General features: G+C 39.7%; 2 protein-coding genes across 3 annotated transcripts in view; one reads left to right on the top strand and one right to left on the bottom strand.

The window, feature by feature from the left end:
• Positions 1-398: 398 nt before the first annotated feature.
• SDR42E1 (short chain dehydrogenase/reductase family 42E, member 1) lies at positions 399-7,603 on the top strand. Of its 2 annotated transcripts, XM_054199080.1 has the most exons (3): positions 399-474; positions 917-1,018; positions 2,386-7,603. In XM_054199080.1, exons 2-3 carry the CDS (start codon positions 951-953, stop codon positions 3,491-3,493), a joined length of 1,176 nt encoding a protein of 391 aa, XP_054055055.1. In that variant the 5' UTR covers positions 399-474; positions 917-950; the 3' UTR covers positions 3,494-7,603. The 2 variants fall into 2 exon arrangements, with proteins under 2 accessions (XP_054055055.1, XP_054055054.1); XM_054199079.1 differs by lacking the exon at positions 399-474 and having other exon boundaries at positions 775-1,018.
• A 489-nt stretch (positions 7,604-8,092) lies between these two features.
• Positions 8,093-19,348, bottom strand: part of PLCG2 (phospholipase C gamma 2) — a 64,681-nt gene continuing 53,425 nt past the window's right edge. The window contains exons 28-33 of the mRNA XM_054199078.1: positions 18,730-18,875; positions 17,550-17,664; positions 16,128-16,295; positions 15,415-15,503; positions 11,776-11,960; positions 8,093-11,012 (exon numbers count right to left, since the gene is read on the bottom strand). Of these exons, the coding sequence (XP_054055053.1) occupies positions 10,970-11,012; positions 11,776-11,960; positions 15,415-15,503; positions 16,128-16,295; positions 17,550-17,664; positions 18,730-18,875 (746 nt within the window). The 3' untranslated portion in view covers positions 8,093-10,969. The remainder of the gene's footprint in view (positions 11,013-11,775; positions 11,961-15,414; positions 15,504-16,127; positions 16,296-17,549; positions 17,665-18,729; positions 18,876-19,348) is intronic.

Below are 19,348 nucleotides of genomic sequence, written 5' to 3'. Positions count from 1 at the left end.
GGGCTCCTGAGCCACCAGGCCCCTCTCTCAAATGTCCTAGATCTCTGCAGAGCCTCACGCCCCAGGGCTGGCACTTGCAGGGACACACTGAGGGACGAGTACAGGCATCGGGATGTGACACAGCTGGAAAGGGCTCAGAGTTCAACGACAAGAGGAGATTCCCCGTTTTAAAGCACCTCAGGCTGAGAGCCAAGCTCTGGTTGAGTGTCGCTGGGGAAAAGCAGCATCTGCCAGCCACACACAAATTGACGCAACTTGTCAAACTCCACCAAACCGACGTTCAACGGGGCAAAAACTCCAAGTTTACCGAGCGGCCTCCCGCCTGGACCGCCCTGACCGCCCTCCCCACGCTTCCCGCCCAAACCGCCCCGCCGCCATCTTGTGCTTCGGCACCCGCCCCCGCCGAACTCCATTTCCCGTGCAGCCCAGCGGCGGCGGCGCGGCGCTCCGGGAAGGCGGCGGCCGGCAGAGCAGGTACCGGGGGGGAACGGCCGGGCTTCGGGCGGGCAGCTCCCCGGGAGCCCTTGCCGCCGCGGGGCTCCTCAGCGCTCCCCGCGGGTCGGCTGTGAGGGGGCCGCGGCGGCCGTGCTGAGGGGCCGGTGCCGCCCTGCTGCTCCGCCTGCAGTCGGTGCGCACGGAGTAGCCGCAGAACAAGGCCCGGGGAGGGACGTTGGAGACTTAACTAACTCTTCGTAACGGCAGCTATAGATTTGCTTTCTTCACAACACCGATCTTTTCTGCGACTGTAACCTCTCTTCCGAGGAAAACAGGGCAGAATGTGGTCCTGCCTCGCCTAGCAGATGGTGAAATGAAGGGATTCAATTAAAACATGAAATAGATCTGTGAATAACTGAATGTATAGTGGTATTAAAACTCAGATTGGTTTTAATGTACATTTTTACAATGTGTTTTATAGGTCAGTTTCCTCAAATAGTGCCAAAGGAAAGAGGATGGAACCAGAAAATACTGCCAGGGAAACAGTCCTCATTACTGGAGGAGGTGGTTACTTTGGCTTCCGGTTAGTGCATCAAATACTTACTACATACAAGAATAAATTTAATAGATTATGGCTGGTGAGGCAATAAAATCTGTCCGTAAAAACAGAACAAACAAAAAACAAAACAAAACAAAAAAACCCACAAAACTGTGGGCCTGAGATGCCTGATCCAGTTCACCCTGTCTGATTCATCATGACCTCAGTTCTAAACAAACATACTATTCTGTTTCAACATGTTTTAAGTAAATATGTTATTCTATTTCCAAATGTCAAGCATCAACTGACTTGCAGACATTTACCTGTCTGGTCACCTCTGTAATGGGGATTTAGATCATCATCTTTCAGCCTGCTCAGAAGAGCAAGCCTACACTTGTGTGCAGTTCTTTCGACAGTCGGCCATGGCCTGCAAATAGTTACACACATGCTTAGCTATATAAATTAAATACTCCAGCTGCTCTCTACTCTCAAGAATATATTTATTTTTATGGATAGTGATGTTTTAGGATTGGAGTTGTTAATAAGGTACCTATTTCAGTGAAATCCATTTCCCCTTACTGTAGATGGCTTTGCAGGCCATGTAAAGAAAAAAAACAAACAAACAACATTTTGAGCCCTAGACTATCCTCTAGAATACCTTCAGAGTTACAACTGCTTACTTAGGTGAGAGAGATTACAGTCATGACCAAAAGGTAAATTTCAAGGAGGGAAGGGGGGGAGGAATCTTCCAAGATACCCATCTGACTTCTGCTTGGCTTTTTCCTCCACTGTCTCACCCTATAAGCACTGTAGAAATACAACAGTTGTAGGAAGGGGGGAAAGGAATAGCACATTTATACTTTATGTCAATACCTGTGTTTAGACCTGTGAGTTGGAGGAAAATATAGACATGTGGCAAAGTATTCATACCAGCTTAGGAGCATCCCGCCCAGTCCTCTTCTCTGTAAATTTCAAACACAACAGCAAAGACCAACCTATTGTTCTGACAGAACTGGGGTGGCACAAAAGCAGTAAGATAGAACCAATGATTTTTTAAAAAATATTTGGCTATGGGGTTACATCTGAGAGCTTTGCTATTGCTCATTTGTTGGGGACAGAAGCAGAGTAATAGCTGGGTTCGTCCAAAAGGCTGCTGAAAGCACTTTGGTTATTTCTGGTTTTAGTTTTCCCTTACAGCAGTTCCACCTGTTTTTTCCCATTATTTTTTTTTCTCCAAAGTATAGATGAAACATGATAAATTAGGTCAGTACCTAAAGTATCACAGTTGAATCTTCCCATCAGAAAAAAAAAGGGAAAAAAATCAGTATTAAAATAGTTAACCTCCTCCAGGTTAAATGTTTCATGCATCGTTATGCTATGTATAGTAACATGTGGTTTCTATCATGGTTTAGTTTAGGTTGTGCCATATACCAGAAGGGAGTTGATGTGATTCTCTTTGATGTCGTGAAGCCACTTCAAACTGTGCCAGAGGGAATAAAGTTCATGCAAGGGGATGTCTGTTGCCTGTCTGAAGTGGAAGAGGCTCTTAGAGATGTAATCTGCGTATTCCATATTGCTTCCTATGGAATGTCTGGCAGGGAGCAGCTGAACCGAAAACTTATAGAAGATGTTAATGTGAAAGGAACAGAAAATGTCATCCAAGCCTGCAAGAGCATGGGAGTGTCAAGTCTGGTTTATACAAGTACATACAACGTGATATTTGGAGGCCAGATTATAGAAAATGGGGACGAGTCTCTGCCTTATCTACCTCTCCACCTTCATCCAGATCACTACTCCCGGACCAAATCCTTAGCTGAAATGAAGGTGCTGGAGGCAAACGGTGCTGAGCTTGGAAATGAGAAAGGTGTATTAAGGACTTGTGCTCTCCGACCAGCAGGCATCTATGGGCCTGGAGAACAAAGGCATCTTCCAAGAATAGTTAGTTACATTGAAAGGGGCCTGTTTAAATTTGTATATGGAGATCCTCTTAGTTTAGTAGAATTTGTACATGTAGACAATCTAGTTCAGGCTCATATCCTTGCCTCCGAGGCCCTCAAAGCCAACAAAAAGCACATAGCTGCAGGCCAAGCCTATTTTATTTCAGACGGCAGGCCTGTAAATAACTTTGAATTTTTCCGACCGTTAGTGGAAGGTTTGGGTTACAAGTTCCCAACCTGTCGTCTTCCTCTCTCCCTTGTCTATTTCTTTGCATTCCTTACTGAAATAGTTCATTTTCTTGTAGGTCATGTTTATAATTTTCAGCCTCTCCTCACTCGCACAGAGGTTTACAAAACTGGTGTCACGCATTATTTTAGCATGGAGAAGGCCAGAAAGGAGCTGGGGTATGAGCCTCAGCAATACAGCCTGAACGAAGTGGTTGAGTGGTTTAGATCTCAGGGATGCGGACCAAAGCCGAGAAAGTATACCATTGTGCATCTTGTGAGGGATGGAGGATTGCTCTTGCTGCTGATTGCTGTGATGGTCTCGTGGTTTCCATCTGCAGTTACATTTTCACTCTGAAAGATGAAACACTGAGAATGGAGGACAATTTAGTTATGCTCTCTGAGCACTCTTGCTTCTCACAGACCGGTAACATAAAAAAAAAAAAAACACCACACCAAGGAAATCCACATTTATGTCATTCAGGTAAGTACCTTCAACAGTTTTATCCCCAGGAAACGGAAACGCTGAGTAAAAAGGTGTAGTTTTTATACATATTTCCTCCTCAGAGTAAAATTGATCAGATCACTAACAAGATGAAGCTTAGTATTACTGCAGACAGCATTTTATTTTTGGGTACAACAGCACGCTACAGTGAATGGAACAGATGTCCTTAGATTGACCCTTCTTCTCCCTGATGGGATTATACTCTTCATTCCTAAAAACTTCGTGCTACATGGTTCAGAGGAGAAGCATCTGATTCTTTGATCACATTCCAAAACCAAATTCTGCTTTCCAGCTTGGATGTATATATGCCTAACCAAGATTAACTGATAAACTGATAGACAATAAATAAATGCCTTTTTTTTTTTCTAAATGAATACATTCTGGCGTGCTTTTCTGTGTTAACTGTGATATCTAGTGACATTTCTGGAAAATGCACAATGGTTAAGTTATAGCAAAGTGCTTGAAACAGCAGATCTGTAGATTTTTCTAATGGTAAAATATGCCTGTTTAAAATGAATGAGCCAGTTAAAGTGCATTCATAAATAAAACCTATGATTTTCCCAGCATTATTGAATGGTTAAACAAATAATCCATCAAAGACATTTGGTAAGTGATTACATTCACGTTTCACTGTTTATAAAACATTTTTAACCTTTCGTAACACCCAACCACCATTTGAATAGAACTTCACCTTTGTAGTGGGATGATAAACACTTGATACAATGAAACTCATAATTTTGTGGAGTTTTAAGAATAGAAAATAAGACCTTGCTAAGTACAGGTCACTACTGTCTCTAGCAACAACTGTCCCTCGTCTCTGTCAGTTTGATACAGCAAGAGATACTGAGAAACTTCACATCAAAATGTTAAAGCACAAAGTTGTTTTCCCTTAACCCATCAGCAGTACAGTTTCAGTCCTTCTTGATAAAAGGACAGTCCTTCAAGAAGTTCACACTTCTCTTTAAACTTTAGTCTTTCCATTTTAACAGCTGAAACTACACTGATCTTAAATTAATTTTGTGTAAGTTCCAGTTACTTCAGTTCTGTTAAACTCTACTGCAATTTAAACGGGGATGTGAAGAAGAGACAGAGGGTAGTTCTACTCAGAAAACAAGAATGCCCAAATAGAGAAACCAAGCTAAAAGTCTACTGCCACCTGTGTTTAAAAGATGGAGATTTTTCTAGTTAATGCTGATTGAAGACAGCATTATTTTTAGAATGTTGAGTTCTTTTCCTGAAAAGTTTACCTTTAAAAAAAAAAAAAAAAATCACTTGATAACTAGATGTTTTGTTTTCCTTGAAATCTGACTTTTCTCCTCCTTCATTCCCCTACCAGTGTGTACACCGTGAAAGAAACTGTATTTAATACGTAGCTTGAGGGACAGCTCAAGAGAGAACTCAATTTTTTAATTTTTTTTTTTCCTATCATAGCAAATAAATTGCGGGGGCCTAGGGCAGCAGTGTTTGTGTAGCAGGAGCATTGCAGTCCTTTATAAAGAGCTTATGTGATCCAACAGAGTGCTGATGGCAGAGGGGCCGCTTTCCAGAAGTCATTAATATACATCGTCATAGTCTGCAGAAAGAAAAAAACTTTCTTTTTAATAAAACAGAAAAAAAGACAGCCGTGACCTCATGAAAGCACTGGGCCACTGTTCTCTTTCCAGTGGGCCCTGTTTCTCAAGTGAAAACCACTTGGTAATTTTCCCCTTTAAGTTCTCTGGTTTTGACACAATGTTATCAGAAATAGATTAAGAAATTTTAATGCCAGCAGAAGCAACAGACAAAACCAAAAATGTACAAGAAATTGCACAAGCCTGTTGCACAGAACCATAGCATCGCTATTTCATGCAGTCTTGTAAAAAGATCTTTTTAAGATATGGAACATGACTCCTGTGCCCCAGAGGAATTTCTTCTGCTATTTGTCCTCTTTTTATTCGCAAAACTCAGCTACTGCCATCATCATTATCTCAGTGGTGGAGTTGGTGGAAAAAAGAGAAAAAAAAAATAAAATCTATGAAAGGGACCAAACCCAGGAAACCTGAGCCCACACTGTTAATGCTGGCTGAGGTTAAAGCCCTGGAATAGCTTTTTGGGTACAACAGAAGAGGAAGCTCCTGAGGATACAAAAAAACCCCACAAATACCAAAGCTCCTGTAGAAGCTGAGCTCAACACATGAACCTTTTCATTCGTCTGGAGTCAAGGACAGAACTTGTCACTGATAAAAGAACAGGAGGCACTATTTTGTCCTAACGGCCCCGTGACTTGTGCTGGAGCACAGGGTGCTAAATCAGGTACTTGTCAGGAGAAACAGGCGGCGGCTTGGCAATGGCCACCCCAGGCCACACCAGCAGTGTGTCGGTACCTTCGTTAACTCCATTAATGTCACTCAGCTCCATCTAGTTAAAAAAGCAAAGTACTGACTACGGAAGAGGTGAAGGATACGTCTCCTCTTTCCAAAATGAAAACAGGAAATCTGTGGCTTAAGGAGATGCTTTAAAATTGCTTGAAAATCACGTATGTATAAACAGTCACAGCTGCTCTATTTTAAGTATTTTACAATGAGAATCCTCTCTCCTTCTTCCTGGTTTCTGTTTTTTTTCTTTTTACTTTTTATTACTACTCTTGCATGAATAGCTGAGTAATTAAGGTAATTAATTCAAGTGTTGTGTCTGTTTCCAAATTTTAATCTATTACCTGGTTTTCCTAAAAGTGAATTACCAGAAATGCATCTAAAACCTGAAAAAGCAGAACTGAAAATATAGCACAGCTTCAATTTTTCCTAGTCCTCAAAAATCATTTAACACTTGACAGCTGCCTCGCTATAAAGAATGATGCTGATGTTTTAAGTGAATAGTTCAAGAATCTTTGGTCAGCTGCTTAAGTTCGCATAGATAGCCTGTCAAGGTAAAACTCTGCCAGACATACACGAACAACTTACACTTCTAATACATAAATACATTTCTTTTAGAAGTTTAAATATCAATCATCCTCAAAGTAGACCAGATTTTTATAGTGTCTTCTCCTAAGTGACCCAAAATTCTTTCATTACTATTTATTACTAATTTCCACATATTTTCAACAATATAGTGGTATATTTAATAACTTGTGATGTGATCTTCACAGACAAGTGTCCTGAACACGAATAATTTAGACATACTGTAAAAGATCTGGGGATTAAACTGCAATTCAGGAGTACACGAGTGTTAAGGGAACTACTTCTGCTGTATTTTAGTGAAGCTCACAATTCCCTCTCTTGATGGAGTAACACCTAAGAACATAGACTAGCAATGAATGAAACTGCACTTTAAACTCTTTTAAAACTAATAGCTGGGCATGTTTATAAATACTGCTATGGATGAGAAGAGAAATCTGGCTCCCAACTGATTGTGAAGGTTAACTTTCGTTACATTTAACTTCTATTTCTAATTATATAAATGCAATTTCAGTATGGAACAAAGTCAACCATTTGGATTGCACTTGGAAATGCTGACACACAAATATAGCAGAATTCAACAACTGGACTTCAGCTTCCACACCACGTTCAGTGTTTTACAACTAGCTTGGAGAATTCAAAGATAATCTCTGGTCCAAAGCTAATGCCATCTCACCGTCTTAGAAGGTTAGTTTGAGAACTGCAAAACTAAAAAACTGTTCGCAACAGAGAAACTCATAGATGCATTGGGGTGGAAAAAAGTGAGAATATAGGCAACAAAACACCTGAATGAAGCAATTTTTTGGACTTCAAAACTCACGCATACCAATATTCACAAATTAAAAGGTGATAAAGACCATTTGGCTCATTTACTAACCTGTAGAAGACCTAGGCTGCAGGCACCTCATGTTGATTCCTGCTCAATATGTATATAATTTTTATCAAAAGACTGAGAAAAGTTTTGTTCCCAAGACTCCCAACAATTAAAAAAACCACAACACAAAGACAGCGCGCAGTGACCCCGCAGCACTTCTGCCCACGCAATCAAGGAGACCTTACAGCCAGAAGTAACGCTGGTATAATTTTATGGTGAACATCAAGATTACTGAGCTTCCAAAGTACTACAAACTCATCTTTGACTTGCTCAGACTTTGTTGTTTGAATTGATCCAAATCTGATGCCAACTAGGCCTGAAGGTTGTATCTACCTATCACTGAAAAAGGTCGGTTTGGAGTTGCAAGTTAAACGTGATCTTTGGCCTTTTTCTTCTGCCCTGCTTGTTTGCAGCCAGGTGAAGTGCAACAATAACCATGTCTACGGAAACAATCAATAAGTCAGTTCATCTTAAAAACACAGGAATGCCCTTCCTCCAACCTCCAGCAGAACCACACCATAACACACCAGCAGACCGCTTTTCAATACAAACTCACTCATACTGCCTCAAGTGACTGGCAAAATTCATGAAATTCAACGAGCAATGCTTAAACAAAGAAGCATCTGGCATCATTCACATCACTGCTGAGATATCAAAAATTATTTATTAAAAATAAGTTATTTTAAGGATTTAAAACAGTTTCTATAAGAATACAACAATTTAACAGATATTGTTAACTTCAAAAATTTAGAAATTTTTTTCCTCCTGAATTATAAAATTAGCACGCACATCCAAACCTACTTTCATATTAAAACAGCTGCAACTGTGAAAAAGTTGCTACAGAGTCTGCCCTGACAAAGAATGGAGAGGTGAGATTTCAGAGTTAAAACACAGAACGCAAGGAACAAGAGCAGAGTCAGTACATAGCCTTGCCCATCGCTCGCAAGTCAACAAAACAGTCAATGCAGTATTTTCCTTCTGAATACAGTGTAACGTTATACTCTGGGGAAAAGTCTTACTGTAAAATTAAATGCATTTTCATAAATACAGCAGGAGTGCCTCATAACTTTTGACATCACATGTGTGTGGGGAACGCACACGGGACTTTTCAAAGGACTATAAAATGTGCTAATTCTTAAATATTTGCATAGCAGCAGCACAAGGAACTCCTGTGTTCATCACACAATGGCTATTCTGTGTCAGGAATATACATACCAATCAAAGAACCCAGGACAAATGGACAATTTGGTTATGTCTGCTCTGGAACTGAGCTTAAAAAAAAAAAAAAAAGAAAACCCCACCACAGCAGGAGCCTCGAGCTCTAGGGTTTGATCTCCCTAAGCCCTAGCATCTTGTGGTCCCCTATTTTTTTGTGATCAGTCCAAACCTAGCTGGTATTCAGCTGCCTATAAATCCTGTCCCACCTGTAACAGCAGCCTCAGGACCTTCCCGACAAGGCTTTGGGCCACCTTGCCTGATCACCACTGACAACACCGTGTTCGCACAACATTAAATGGGAAACATGGAGGCTGCTGAATGAAATATATCACACTGGGACCGATCCTAAGACAAACTAACTGCATCCTGGAACATGCTACAAAATGCATGCACGCCAAAGCTGTCCGTCGTCCCCCGCCGAGGGACAGGAACTGCATCACCTCATTACACCTGGGTAGTGCAGATAAGCCCAGCTTTATACAGCAGTCCAAGTTGCAGCTCGGCCTCCCAAATCCACAGCTGATGTGATTTTTTCTTTATTTGAGGGAGGTTTGCACCCATCTAATCCTTGAACAGGTCAATCACAACCGCGTACTGAAGAGATTTCAGGCAGGAAGAAGAAAAGCAGATAATTGCCTTTAACTTTGCTCTCTTCTCTTTTTCAGTTGGGTGATTAGTAATTAATTTCTGTATAATAAAAAATTTACAGAAGCCACCCCATTGTGGGACATCCTATTATAGCACTTTAATCTCTGAGACAAGATTGTCTTTACAGAATAACTAAAACCTCAAGGGGGTTCCTCAAGCCATCATCTGTGAATGCACAATGGCATCAATTAAGTGCCTCTTGAAACAACAGAAGTCATAGCGTGGGGAGCGAGAGAAACTGAAAATTGCTGAGGCAGCTTCATCAGGCCATGAATCCCAAATCCATGCAAGTTTTCTGTGATCAGAAATACAGCACTATGTATGCAGTCTTTTATGCCTCACGCAGTCACTGAGACAGAAAAACTTAGCTCCTCTGCACACATTTGAAAGTTTAAGTCAAGCATACAGACAGCAAAACTCCACCCACGTAGAGACAAAGCAACTAGGAATTTGATCGTAACAACATAATGCTCGCACAAAGAACCAACACATACACAAATTATGACAACTGGTGTTAAATACGCCATTGAAGGACTTTGGTTCTGCTCTAGCAGGAAAACACACTTGCTAATCTAACAAGTTTTCTCATCCGTAGCTCCACTTGATTAAAGGCGTAAGAATGATGTACCTCTGTATTTGTGCCTACTATCATTCTTGGATTAGATACATTTTGGGAAAACAGTCTACATTTACAGAACACTACCATTTGACACTATCATCTAAGTAGGATTGCAAGATTAAAAATGGACAGTTCATTAAAAAATTCATTTCTAAGCACATTAGCAGCTAAAAGGATTTGCAAAATGATACTATACCAGAGTAAATGCTTTTTAGAATTTGAAATACTTTTCCCTTCCACAAACAACCAGATATTTCCTACTGCGTATCTTAAAACTTCCTTCTGGTGCCTCGAGGCCGTGAACATAGGTTCACAGGGGTTACGAATACAGGTTCACACATCATTCCTTTCTTAAACCTTTACAGAGAGTTCAACAGGAGAAACACAACTACAGTCAGAGAGGATATTTGGTTTCAACAAAATTAACATATTATCTAATTCTCAAAAATGTAACAGAAAACTTTTAACAAGGGACGATGCGGTATGAGCTATCAGCTGCCCAAAATATTTTGTACGGTATCAGAAGTACAGTCTGCTGCCTTGGGCACTGTAACATACATGACGTGACAATGCTGGTGTAGAAGTGCTTTTATAGCATTTAATAAATTAAAAACTCACTACCAGTTAATCTTAAGGAGTCAGGTTGTTAAAGTGGTGTGATTCCATGCATGCAAATTGTTGTGAATGTCTTATCTATAGCCTGCGTACACAAATACAGTAGCTGATTTATACTTGTACTTCAGGTATTGATAATAAGAAGTGAGGTCTATCCAACTACATGCCCTCAAATTTTAAAAATCTGGAATACACAGAGGGTCTGGCCTGCACAGAGGGTACGCTTTGTACAGAATATAAATTATTAGGAATTAAAACAGTTTTTCTTATAACAAGAAATTACTAAGGAAACCCATCTTTCCTCCTCCTCCTCTTCTTCCAGTCATTCAGTCTGATGAGACCGTCATTGGGTAGGATGACCAGGATAAATTAGTATCTCTTCCTGAATTGCACCATAAAGCACGCATCAGAGAACGATTGCTTTAAGAGTAGAATTTGCTGTTACTGACTTTCTTCTCCTTTAATCTTAAGGGAAAAGAAAAGGAAAAGGTCAAGTCTACTAGGAATTCCTCAGGGGAAAACAGTCTACCAAGCTGAATTTACTTAGATACAAACAGCGAACAATGCAATTTTTTTTTTCCTCAATAAATGTGAGTAAACCAGTAATTCATAAAAAAGGGTAAAAATATTTAAAGAATAGTCTTCCTCCCATCCCACCTTGAGATCTACTCAAAACTTCCTCCTGGTGCATGAAGCCTCTGTCTCCCTCCCTCACACCCAGCCCAAAGGTGGCAGCAAAGGAGAAAGATCCTTCCCCTAGACTTTGGATAACGCTCTGACACTTAACTGACAATTCTATGCTGTTACAACTCAATACTGGTTTTATATTTTGTGGTTTGTGTATCTGGAAGCATGTTCTGTTCCCACATATCTAATATGCTAATGACATTTCCAGGGACATAACTTTGATAGTGTAAGAAGGAGTGAGGCGGTTTATTTATTTGGCTGTATATACTTCCAGGCTTTCCTCCTGGAAAGCAGGAGAAGAGAGGAATATAAACTCACAGGATTATACTGTGATCACTGAAACTGAGATTTCACTGAGCAGACATTTCACAGGATCTGCTGGCCTCTAGCGGCTTGCAGCCCAGCCTTGCTTCACTGACGCCCTTCCTTGCTTCAGGTACGCTCACTTTTTAGATGCTCGTTTTGATAAATCTGAGATTTCCTTACCATAAATCATGTCTAGATAGAGCTGCCTTGGAAAGGAGAATGATTATCAACCCACCTTCGGTTGCATGTCTCTTGATATATCTGTAGTTTGTGCTCATTCACATTGAATTCTTTTAATATAGCATCTCTGTTAGGATTCCTTAAATTCATATGGGTGTCATAAAGGAACAGCTGGTTATTAAGCTCCTCCTGGCGCTTCCGAAGTTGCCGACATGAGGAATAAAGCTCTTCTTCACTTTCCTGCAAAAGAATATTGGAAATCAATGTAACCTGTAAAACACATACACAAAGTGACACAGAATCAACATAGTTTGGGGGATTATTTTGTTCTCCTGAACACATTCCATTAGTTTTATATAGAATGTTTTATAAAATTAGTTTTATAAGATGTTTCTGGAATGTTTATGGAAACAAACTAACTAAGCAAGCCATACCCTTTAATGGGCATCAGGGACATTCCAGCACAATGTCTGTATCTAAAGACTTCTATTGGAATATTTTTCCCTAATAAAACCTGTCAGTCTGTTGAGGAAAAGACAGCAAATGGTTTATCATAGTGGAATATCAGATCACAACAGTTTTAAAAATACTTTTAAAAAGCAGTTTAATTTTTGACTGTTCCATCATATTTGTGTGTTACGCTACATACTACCTGTCCTGGGGCTTCCCTCTTGAAATCTAGACAAAAGGTGGAAATACTGACTAGTAAATAGGACCCCGAAAAGCGGCAAGTACTCAGGTGATCAAGAAAGGGCAGATCCTGGGTTTCTCTGGAGTTGCGGCAATTCAATACTTGCAGACGAACTGACTAAGTATTTGAAGAATAATTTGCAGCAGTCTAAGTTTCTGCTGTTGGTATGCGGCCCACAGTAGAAATTCTCAAAATACTCCACAAGCATAAAATAATCATCATGATTCCCTTTATGACTCCAAATTATTTTAACTACTTCAAAACTTTGGATGCAAAAGCTGCCTCCTTTATAGAGTTACTAGTGAAGAACAGTACTGGCAGGACTGAAGTCTTAATTTTCACTTCAGCAGCAAAACAAGATACTCATCCTACAAGAAATGACATGCAATCAATAAATGTAATAAATCTAAACATTTTCAGAGGCGGCATACTAATAAGAATGCCTCTTTCTGCACTCAGTCCAGATCTAGGAAAAGTGACAGGTTAGCAACATACACAAGGGGCTTCAGTTACAGCATCAAGATACTTCCCTAAACCTTTTCCCTCCTGAAACATGTTCCTACAGCTCCCAGGTATGGGCTGAAGCAGCTGAAACGGCCTCAGTGCTATGCTACTGACCGAGTTTTAAAAAGTAGTTTTTTTCTTTTATTTGCCTTTTTTTTTTTTAAAGGGGGAAGGAAACTTTGCATTCCCAAATCACAAAGGGAAAAGCAGACTGCCAATTACCAATTTGCAGGTGTAATCATCAAGATGCAATCTGTACTACTATTTGTTCTTGTAAATAAAGGTATCCACAAAGCTAGACTTTAAAACCCCATTTAAGAATGTCCACTTCAGTCTTTATGTTAAAAACATATACAACATTAAGGCTGACTGTAATCAGAAAATGCTGAAGGGATACACACACTTTCTGAAGCAAGTAAATCAATTTTCAAGCAAATAAGACATGCTTCTAAATGTAACAACAACCTCAGTATAGTACCATTTCTACAACATCAAGAAAACCTGTTAACTTCAACAGGAACTGCGTAAGGCCCCACGTAATAATTCACAAACATGCATGCTTATATCTACAGTATTCTTGGTTCTCTATTCCTGAGAAATTCCACAGCCATCTGTAATTCCCCTTTATAATTCTGTATTTTATCTCCAAGAGTAGGCAGATGGGCTCTGTATATAAACAGGCCTGTTATTAAATTCTATGATTTTATGGAGGGTCATCATTTAAAAGAAAAGGGCAAAAGAACAGATGGAGACAGCCTTGATCTTTTCTGATGCTTCTTGAATGATCTGGCAGAAGTTCTACAAGTTGATTAACCATGGCAAGTCTTGGTCTGTTGCAGACTGCCAAACAAAAGGAAAAAATTTTGAAACTTCTCCTGCCACTGCATTACCACCCAGAGACATCAGACATTGTAAAAACACAGAGCTGTGCTGCATCTTCATTTGGCTTAACAAGCAGAAGGGGCTTCAAGAGTGCGAAATGTGCTACTGTCAAAGGACTCTGTGCTGACAGATTGGGAGACATACTGCTGCTATGAACAACACTTTAAGAGCTGCTCCTGCCCCAGGCAGATAATGATCTGAATTTCTGAAGAGAAACCACGGCAGGAGGAATTCGCAATATATCTACAAGTGATGCCCATGCTCAATGTATTAGGCAATGGTGAGTTGCTGCCAGTTTTCTCAAAGGCAGCAAGCCAAAAAAAAGCAGTTTAGCAGGCCTCCTCTATCAGACTTGCGTCCATGAAATACGAACCTTTTAAACATTACCGTCAAAGGACACAGGTCTCTTGTTTAGATACAGACACACACACTCCTGGTCTCAGCTCCTAGCCCTCTTCTGCTCTCATGACTCGGCTAGCCGAGAGAAGGAAGCTACCATGGCTGCCAAACACCATCATTACACACAGTCATTTTATATCATGTGTTATAAGGTGGCTTTGTAAAAATTTGACAAAGGATGTTTGAAAAAGGCTGCCACCACTTTGCGAGGAAGAATGTTACTGAATTCAGTAATTTCCATTTCAGTGCATGCAACTGCAGGCACAAATCCCCCCAGAGACATAATGACTTACCGTTAGCAGAAGTTGGTGTTTTAATCAGGAAAAATAATGTACACTGGTGTGAACTGCAGAGTAAGCCTGACTGGTTGTAAAAGACTATAAATAAGAAGTTGGACTTTTTTTTTTTTTCTTTGAATCTGAAGGGTACTGGAAAGCACCGTGAAATACCCACTTCCCAGAAGCATCTTTAAACTTTCATCACATGGTCTCTACACCAGTGGATTTAAATTACATAAAATATCATTGAAACAGAGAGAGAGTCTGAGAATAATCCTTCCTCAAATCAACATATGTAGCAGCACCTTTGGAACACCAACAAATGCTGTTCACAGATCAGCCACTTTAATGCCTGACTTCATGAGCAAGGATGCATCATTATTTTTTCCCCTGTATGTTTAAAAACACTAGTATTTCAATTAGGCGTTTTAGAGGGGCTTAAAAGATGAAGATTAGCACTTCTGTGGGAACCAGAATGCGTCTTCCACCTGGTGGGCCGTTTATTTTAACGAAATACTGGGAGAAATGACTGTCTTTTCTTCCTAAACTGTTTTGTGTTGTTTTGTGGGTTTTTTTTTTATGTAGGACCTTTAAAAAAAACCCGATTATTCTACAAAGTCAAAGCTTAATTTAGCTAGCTTTGTATGGCATCAGTCAATTAACAAGGGAAAAGAATGACCATGCTGTTACAGCAAAAACTAGCGGAGGCAATGAGGCTTTGTTAGTGCATTACTACTTTTAAGAACTACGTAATCTGTCCACCCAGAGGGAGAGTAAACTCAATTTGCATTATTGGTCTTCCCCAGTACCTACAGAAGAAATGCCTGACAATAGCAGATCAGACACTGAACAGAAAACTAAATCCTCGTTTCCTGATTTCCACAAAGAATTGATAATATACACTCTGAAGTGCACAAAAAAAAACCCCAGTGGTTCTCACCAGAACTTGTTGCATTTCACAGTGAACCAGAAGTGAGGCCAGCTCTATATCTTCACTATAGCCATTCTTGAGAGGAACTGATCTAAAACCTGGTGGGGGAAAACATACAAAAAAGGACAATTAGAGTCAAGGCAAAGGGTTATTTGCAGTCACAAAAATGGTGCATAGAGTCCTGAGGTCTAACAGATCCTTCATTGCACAAATGCTCCACTGCTGAGAGCAGGCTTTGCTATGACAATTCTGGGGAAGCAAAAGGTAAGAATGGCAGAACTGAGAAACATGCAAGTTCACATACTCTTGAAAACTAAAGCCAGAAACAGAGGAAAGCAGAAAGACACATTCACATCTAAGGTAATGAAAAAAACAAATGCACTGACACCACAACAGAAAAAGAATCTTCCCTGATTTTACTCAAAGCGCATCACCCTGTTGCTGAAGTGGAACATGTAGTAAAGACAGTGCAAGTTATTCTACATAATGCTTTCCTATCTCAATTGTAAAAAATAAGAACTTTCAAGAGGGTGAGAGGATTATTTTAAATACTTATATGCTACACACCCAGTATCATACTAAACAATGGATTAAAGGAACTTGGATCAAAAGAGCACTTGTCCTTTGGCACGTTGTAGCTGCTACTGAGAGAAAAGTCATAATACAACAACGCTGAAGAGCATCTTTCTGACTTAGACCCTCATCATACCCACTGATCTTACCTGATTTGATTCCTTTGATGGGGAAAGTGGCATGTGCTAAGAAATTGGGATCACTGAACATATCTTCCTCATAAACAACAAAGCGCAGAAACGCTAGATTTGGATCATAAATTTCAAATTTCACTTGCTCCGGACAGGGTGCCCAAACTGGATTAAGGCCATTGTCATCTGTAATGAAAAGGAAACATTTGCAGCATGAAGCAATAATTTCACTTCATTCACATATGAGTATGTATCCCAGGACATTTTCTGGGGATAAAAAGGCCAAAAAATCCTATTTACCATCTGTCTCCTGTTGTAACCTTGCTTCAGAAGGTTTGTATTTGTTTATTTATGGGGGGAGATAGGAGGAAACTTGGCAGGGATGGAAATCCCTGAAGAAAAGCTATTATTTGTATTTAAACATATAAAGCCTAATTGGCCACATATTTGTAAAACAAAGCTAATTCATTGCTCATATTCATGAGCCTCATGCTCCACAGGACAGTAAAACATGAAAAGCACTGGGAAGACTAATGTACAATTCTTAAAGTCGTTTATGGAAGACCAAGTAATTTGGTATGTGTGCCACAGCCAGGAATTTCGCTCCATAAAGTCTTGGTCACTTCCCACAAAAAGTTAAAATCATAATCCTCTTCTCTGAAGTACTGAAGAGCCATGATGCACATTCTGCTCCTGATTCTGTGCTTATCTTCCACCAGTATCAGTGGTTTGGATAACTGGAACAAAAGCCTCTTGCCTACTAGAGGAACACTGACGGATCCAGAAATATTAAATAGTGAAATATTAAGGGGCTGGGATGTTGCCCCATTTTGCTACACTTAAATTAAACTCATGTACACACAAACAGACACGCACACAAATACACAGCCCTTATCCAGAACTCACAAGAAGCGAGTTTTGATCAAACCCCTATCGCACTGCAAGTTCTACTACTTTACAGCCATATATGCCCATGCCACCTCCAAGGGGATGCCAGTCTTATAACCAAAGTTTGAATAAACACAGTCTGGACCTCACAGTAGTAATTCCCCATTTGGGCCAGACTTTTGGGAACTGACTAGCGCTGTTGGAGGCCCTTTCAAGACAGCAGTTTTTTAAAATATGCTAATACACAAACTTATGGATAGGCAAAAGCATAACAGAATTGTGACTTTTTTTTTTTTTTTAAACTGCAACAGTACTTTTTTTTCCCAAATTTTATATACAGTCAAGTTTATCAAATTAACTGACCCTGAGGCAAGCAAAAGAATAATATTGTATGACGCACCAGTCCAGAGCAACAGTTAACTTATTCCTCCCTATATAGGTTGCTGGCCAATTACAGACAACATAAATTCATGGTCATCCTCTACTCGTTTTACTTAAGCACACTGGAAGTATAACCATACCTCTACAACACAGAAAACCGCAGATACTCACTCACAACTGTTGTCTTGAATTTGTTGTTATCATATTCAGCCCCACAAATTTCTACCTCTACAAAAGGACAAGCGATGCTTCTACCAAGTTTAGGGAGATGACGAGCACCTAAAACCTGCAAAAGCAATTGTAAATTATAACCACCTCCAAAGGAAGCTTGGCAGCATTATTTCTGTACAGAAGGTAGCCTACAGAACTAGAGAGGGGACAAAAATCCAGAAAAACATGCAAAAATACACACTCCCTCTCTTGAATATGTTTGCATGTATTAAACATACTATCTGTGCCACCAATAATGTCTTCCATTGTTTGGGCAACCCAATGGTTTTCATTGTAAGATACTGTATCTGACATTCGTTACACACAGTCTACAGTTCCAGAGCAGGCCTGTAACATAAGTTTTGTTATCTTTCCCCAGTCTTTATTACATATCTATTTTAAGATATTCCTGCTTTACATCATTCACAGCCCCAGTTTACCTCTTCTGTAAACTGTGGTGAAAAGCAGTTAATGTGTTTCTTCTTTCTCAGAAAACATATTTGTAAAGGCCGTCTCTTGCTGGATAGCAACTGAGAACAGAGGCAAGTTCAATTCTTGCTTGGCACCAAAAGATAACATGGCATAATTCTCAAATAATAAACTCATCTCTCCACGAAAAATGAGAATGACATTCTGATTAAGTCACAGTGTATAAATATGATGAACGGGGGGAACAGCTTATTTTTTCTGCTTAGTTTCTATATTTCGTTATAAATATCTTTCTTCCACACTGGAAATCTCTGAACTAGTTAGTCTGCTGCTAACCAACCTCCAAAAGGACCCTTCTATTGAGAAGTCATTGGATTGAAAATGCAAGTTAACTCATTTAGAATTTTTATTAGCAATTATACAAAATTATCTCAGGATTGTGTTTTCAGTCCTACAGCATGTGCTTCATTAGCATGATAAAGATATATATATATATATATATATCTTTTTTTATATATATATCTATATAAAGATAAAGATATATATTTCTCTTCAGGCACCAGTGGAATTAGTTTTATTCTCAAACACACTGACATTTAAAAACAGTATTTTGACAATCTGTCAGATCTTGCTCTAAAACATAATAGCTTTATTTTTAGTTTTACAGATATTTATGGCTTGTAAAAAAACATAATTTACAAAAGAGATTTACCCTCACTGTCATAATCATCTGCAATTTCCTCTTCGCATCATTTGGCATTGGGTCATATTCTTCATTTCGCATGCTTTCTGGCTGCAGAACATAGCCAGTGCGTCCATTAAGTGAAAACAAGGCATGGTTCAATTGCATGTATTTATCTAGGGAGAGAGTTAAACAGTCATAACAGAAGATCTCCATTTGAATAAAGCAAAGTACCAGACTAATGGCTCCTCTCTGTAATTCTTTCTGGTCACCACTTTATCAGAAAGAGCTGGAAAGGTAAACTGGAAGACCCTGTTCCCTTCAGTAACTGAACCTGACAGGCCATTTCTCACCAATTTTAATCCTGATAAAACCATCTCCATTCACAATTAGCTTCCTATCAATGTGTCATAAGCTAGCTGGCCTTTACCAGGAAGTGCAGTACAGCCTTCCCTGGGGCCGAACAACTGTTCATCCACCTGAAACTTGCAAAATCTCTGCTTGCTTATCACAAAGACATCAAGGTGAAATAAACCCTTCTAGAGTTTGGGGCCAGTTAGGCTCAGAGACAGAGTCTTTGGAGACTGATTTCTGGGGACCAGCTCTATCAGGTGACCCACACGTTCAAAACCAATCTTCAGTTCTTGCA

Source organism: Rissa tridactyla, chromosome 4, assembly GCF_028500815.1.
Source record: "Rissa tridactyla isolate bRisTri1 chromosome 4, bRisTri1.patW.cur.20221130, whole genome shotgun sequence".
NCBI lineage: Eukaryota > Metazoa > Chordata > Aves > Charadriiformes > Laridae > Rissa > Rissa tridactyla.
Note: the sequence above shows the minus strand (reverse complement) of the source record. Positions and strands in the feature narration are given on the sequence as shown.

Coding starts and splice junctions, on each gene's coding strand:
- SDR42E1 (XM_054199079.1), top strand. CDS start 855: ATGTATAGTGGTATTAAAACTCAGATTGGTTTTAATGTACATTTTTAC. Junction 1,019..2,385: donor GGTGGTTACTTTGGCTTCCG/GTTAGTGCATCA, acceptor ATCATGGTTTAG/TTTAGGTTGTGCCATATACC.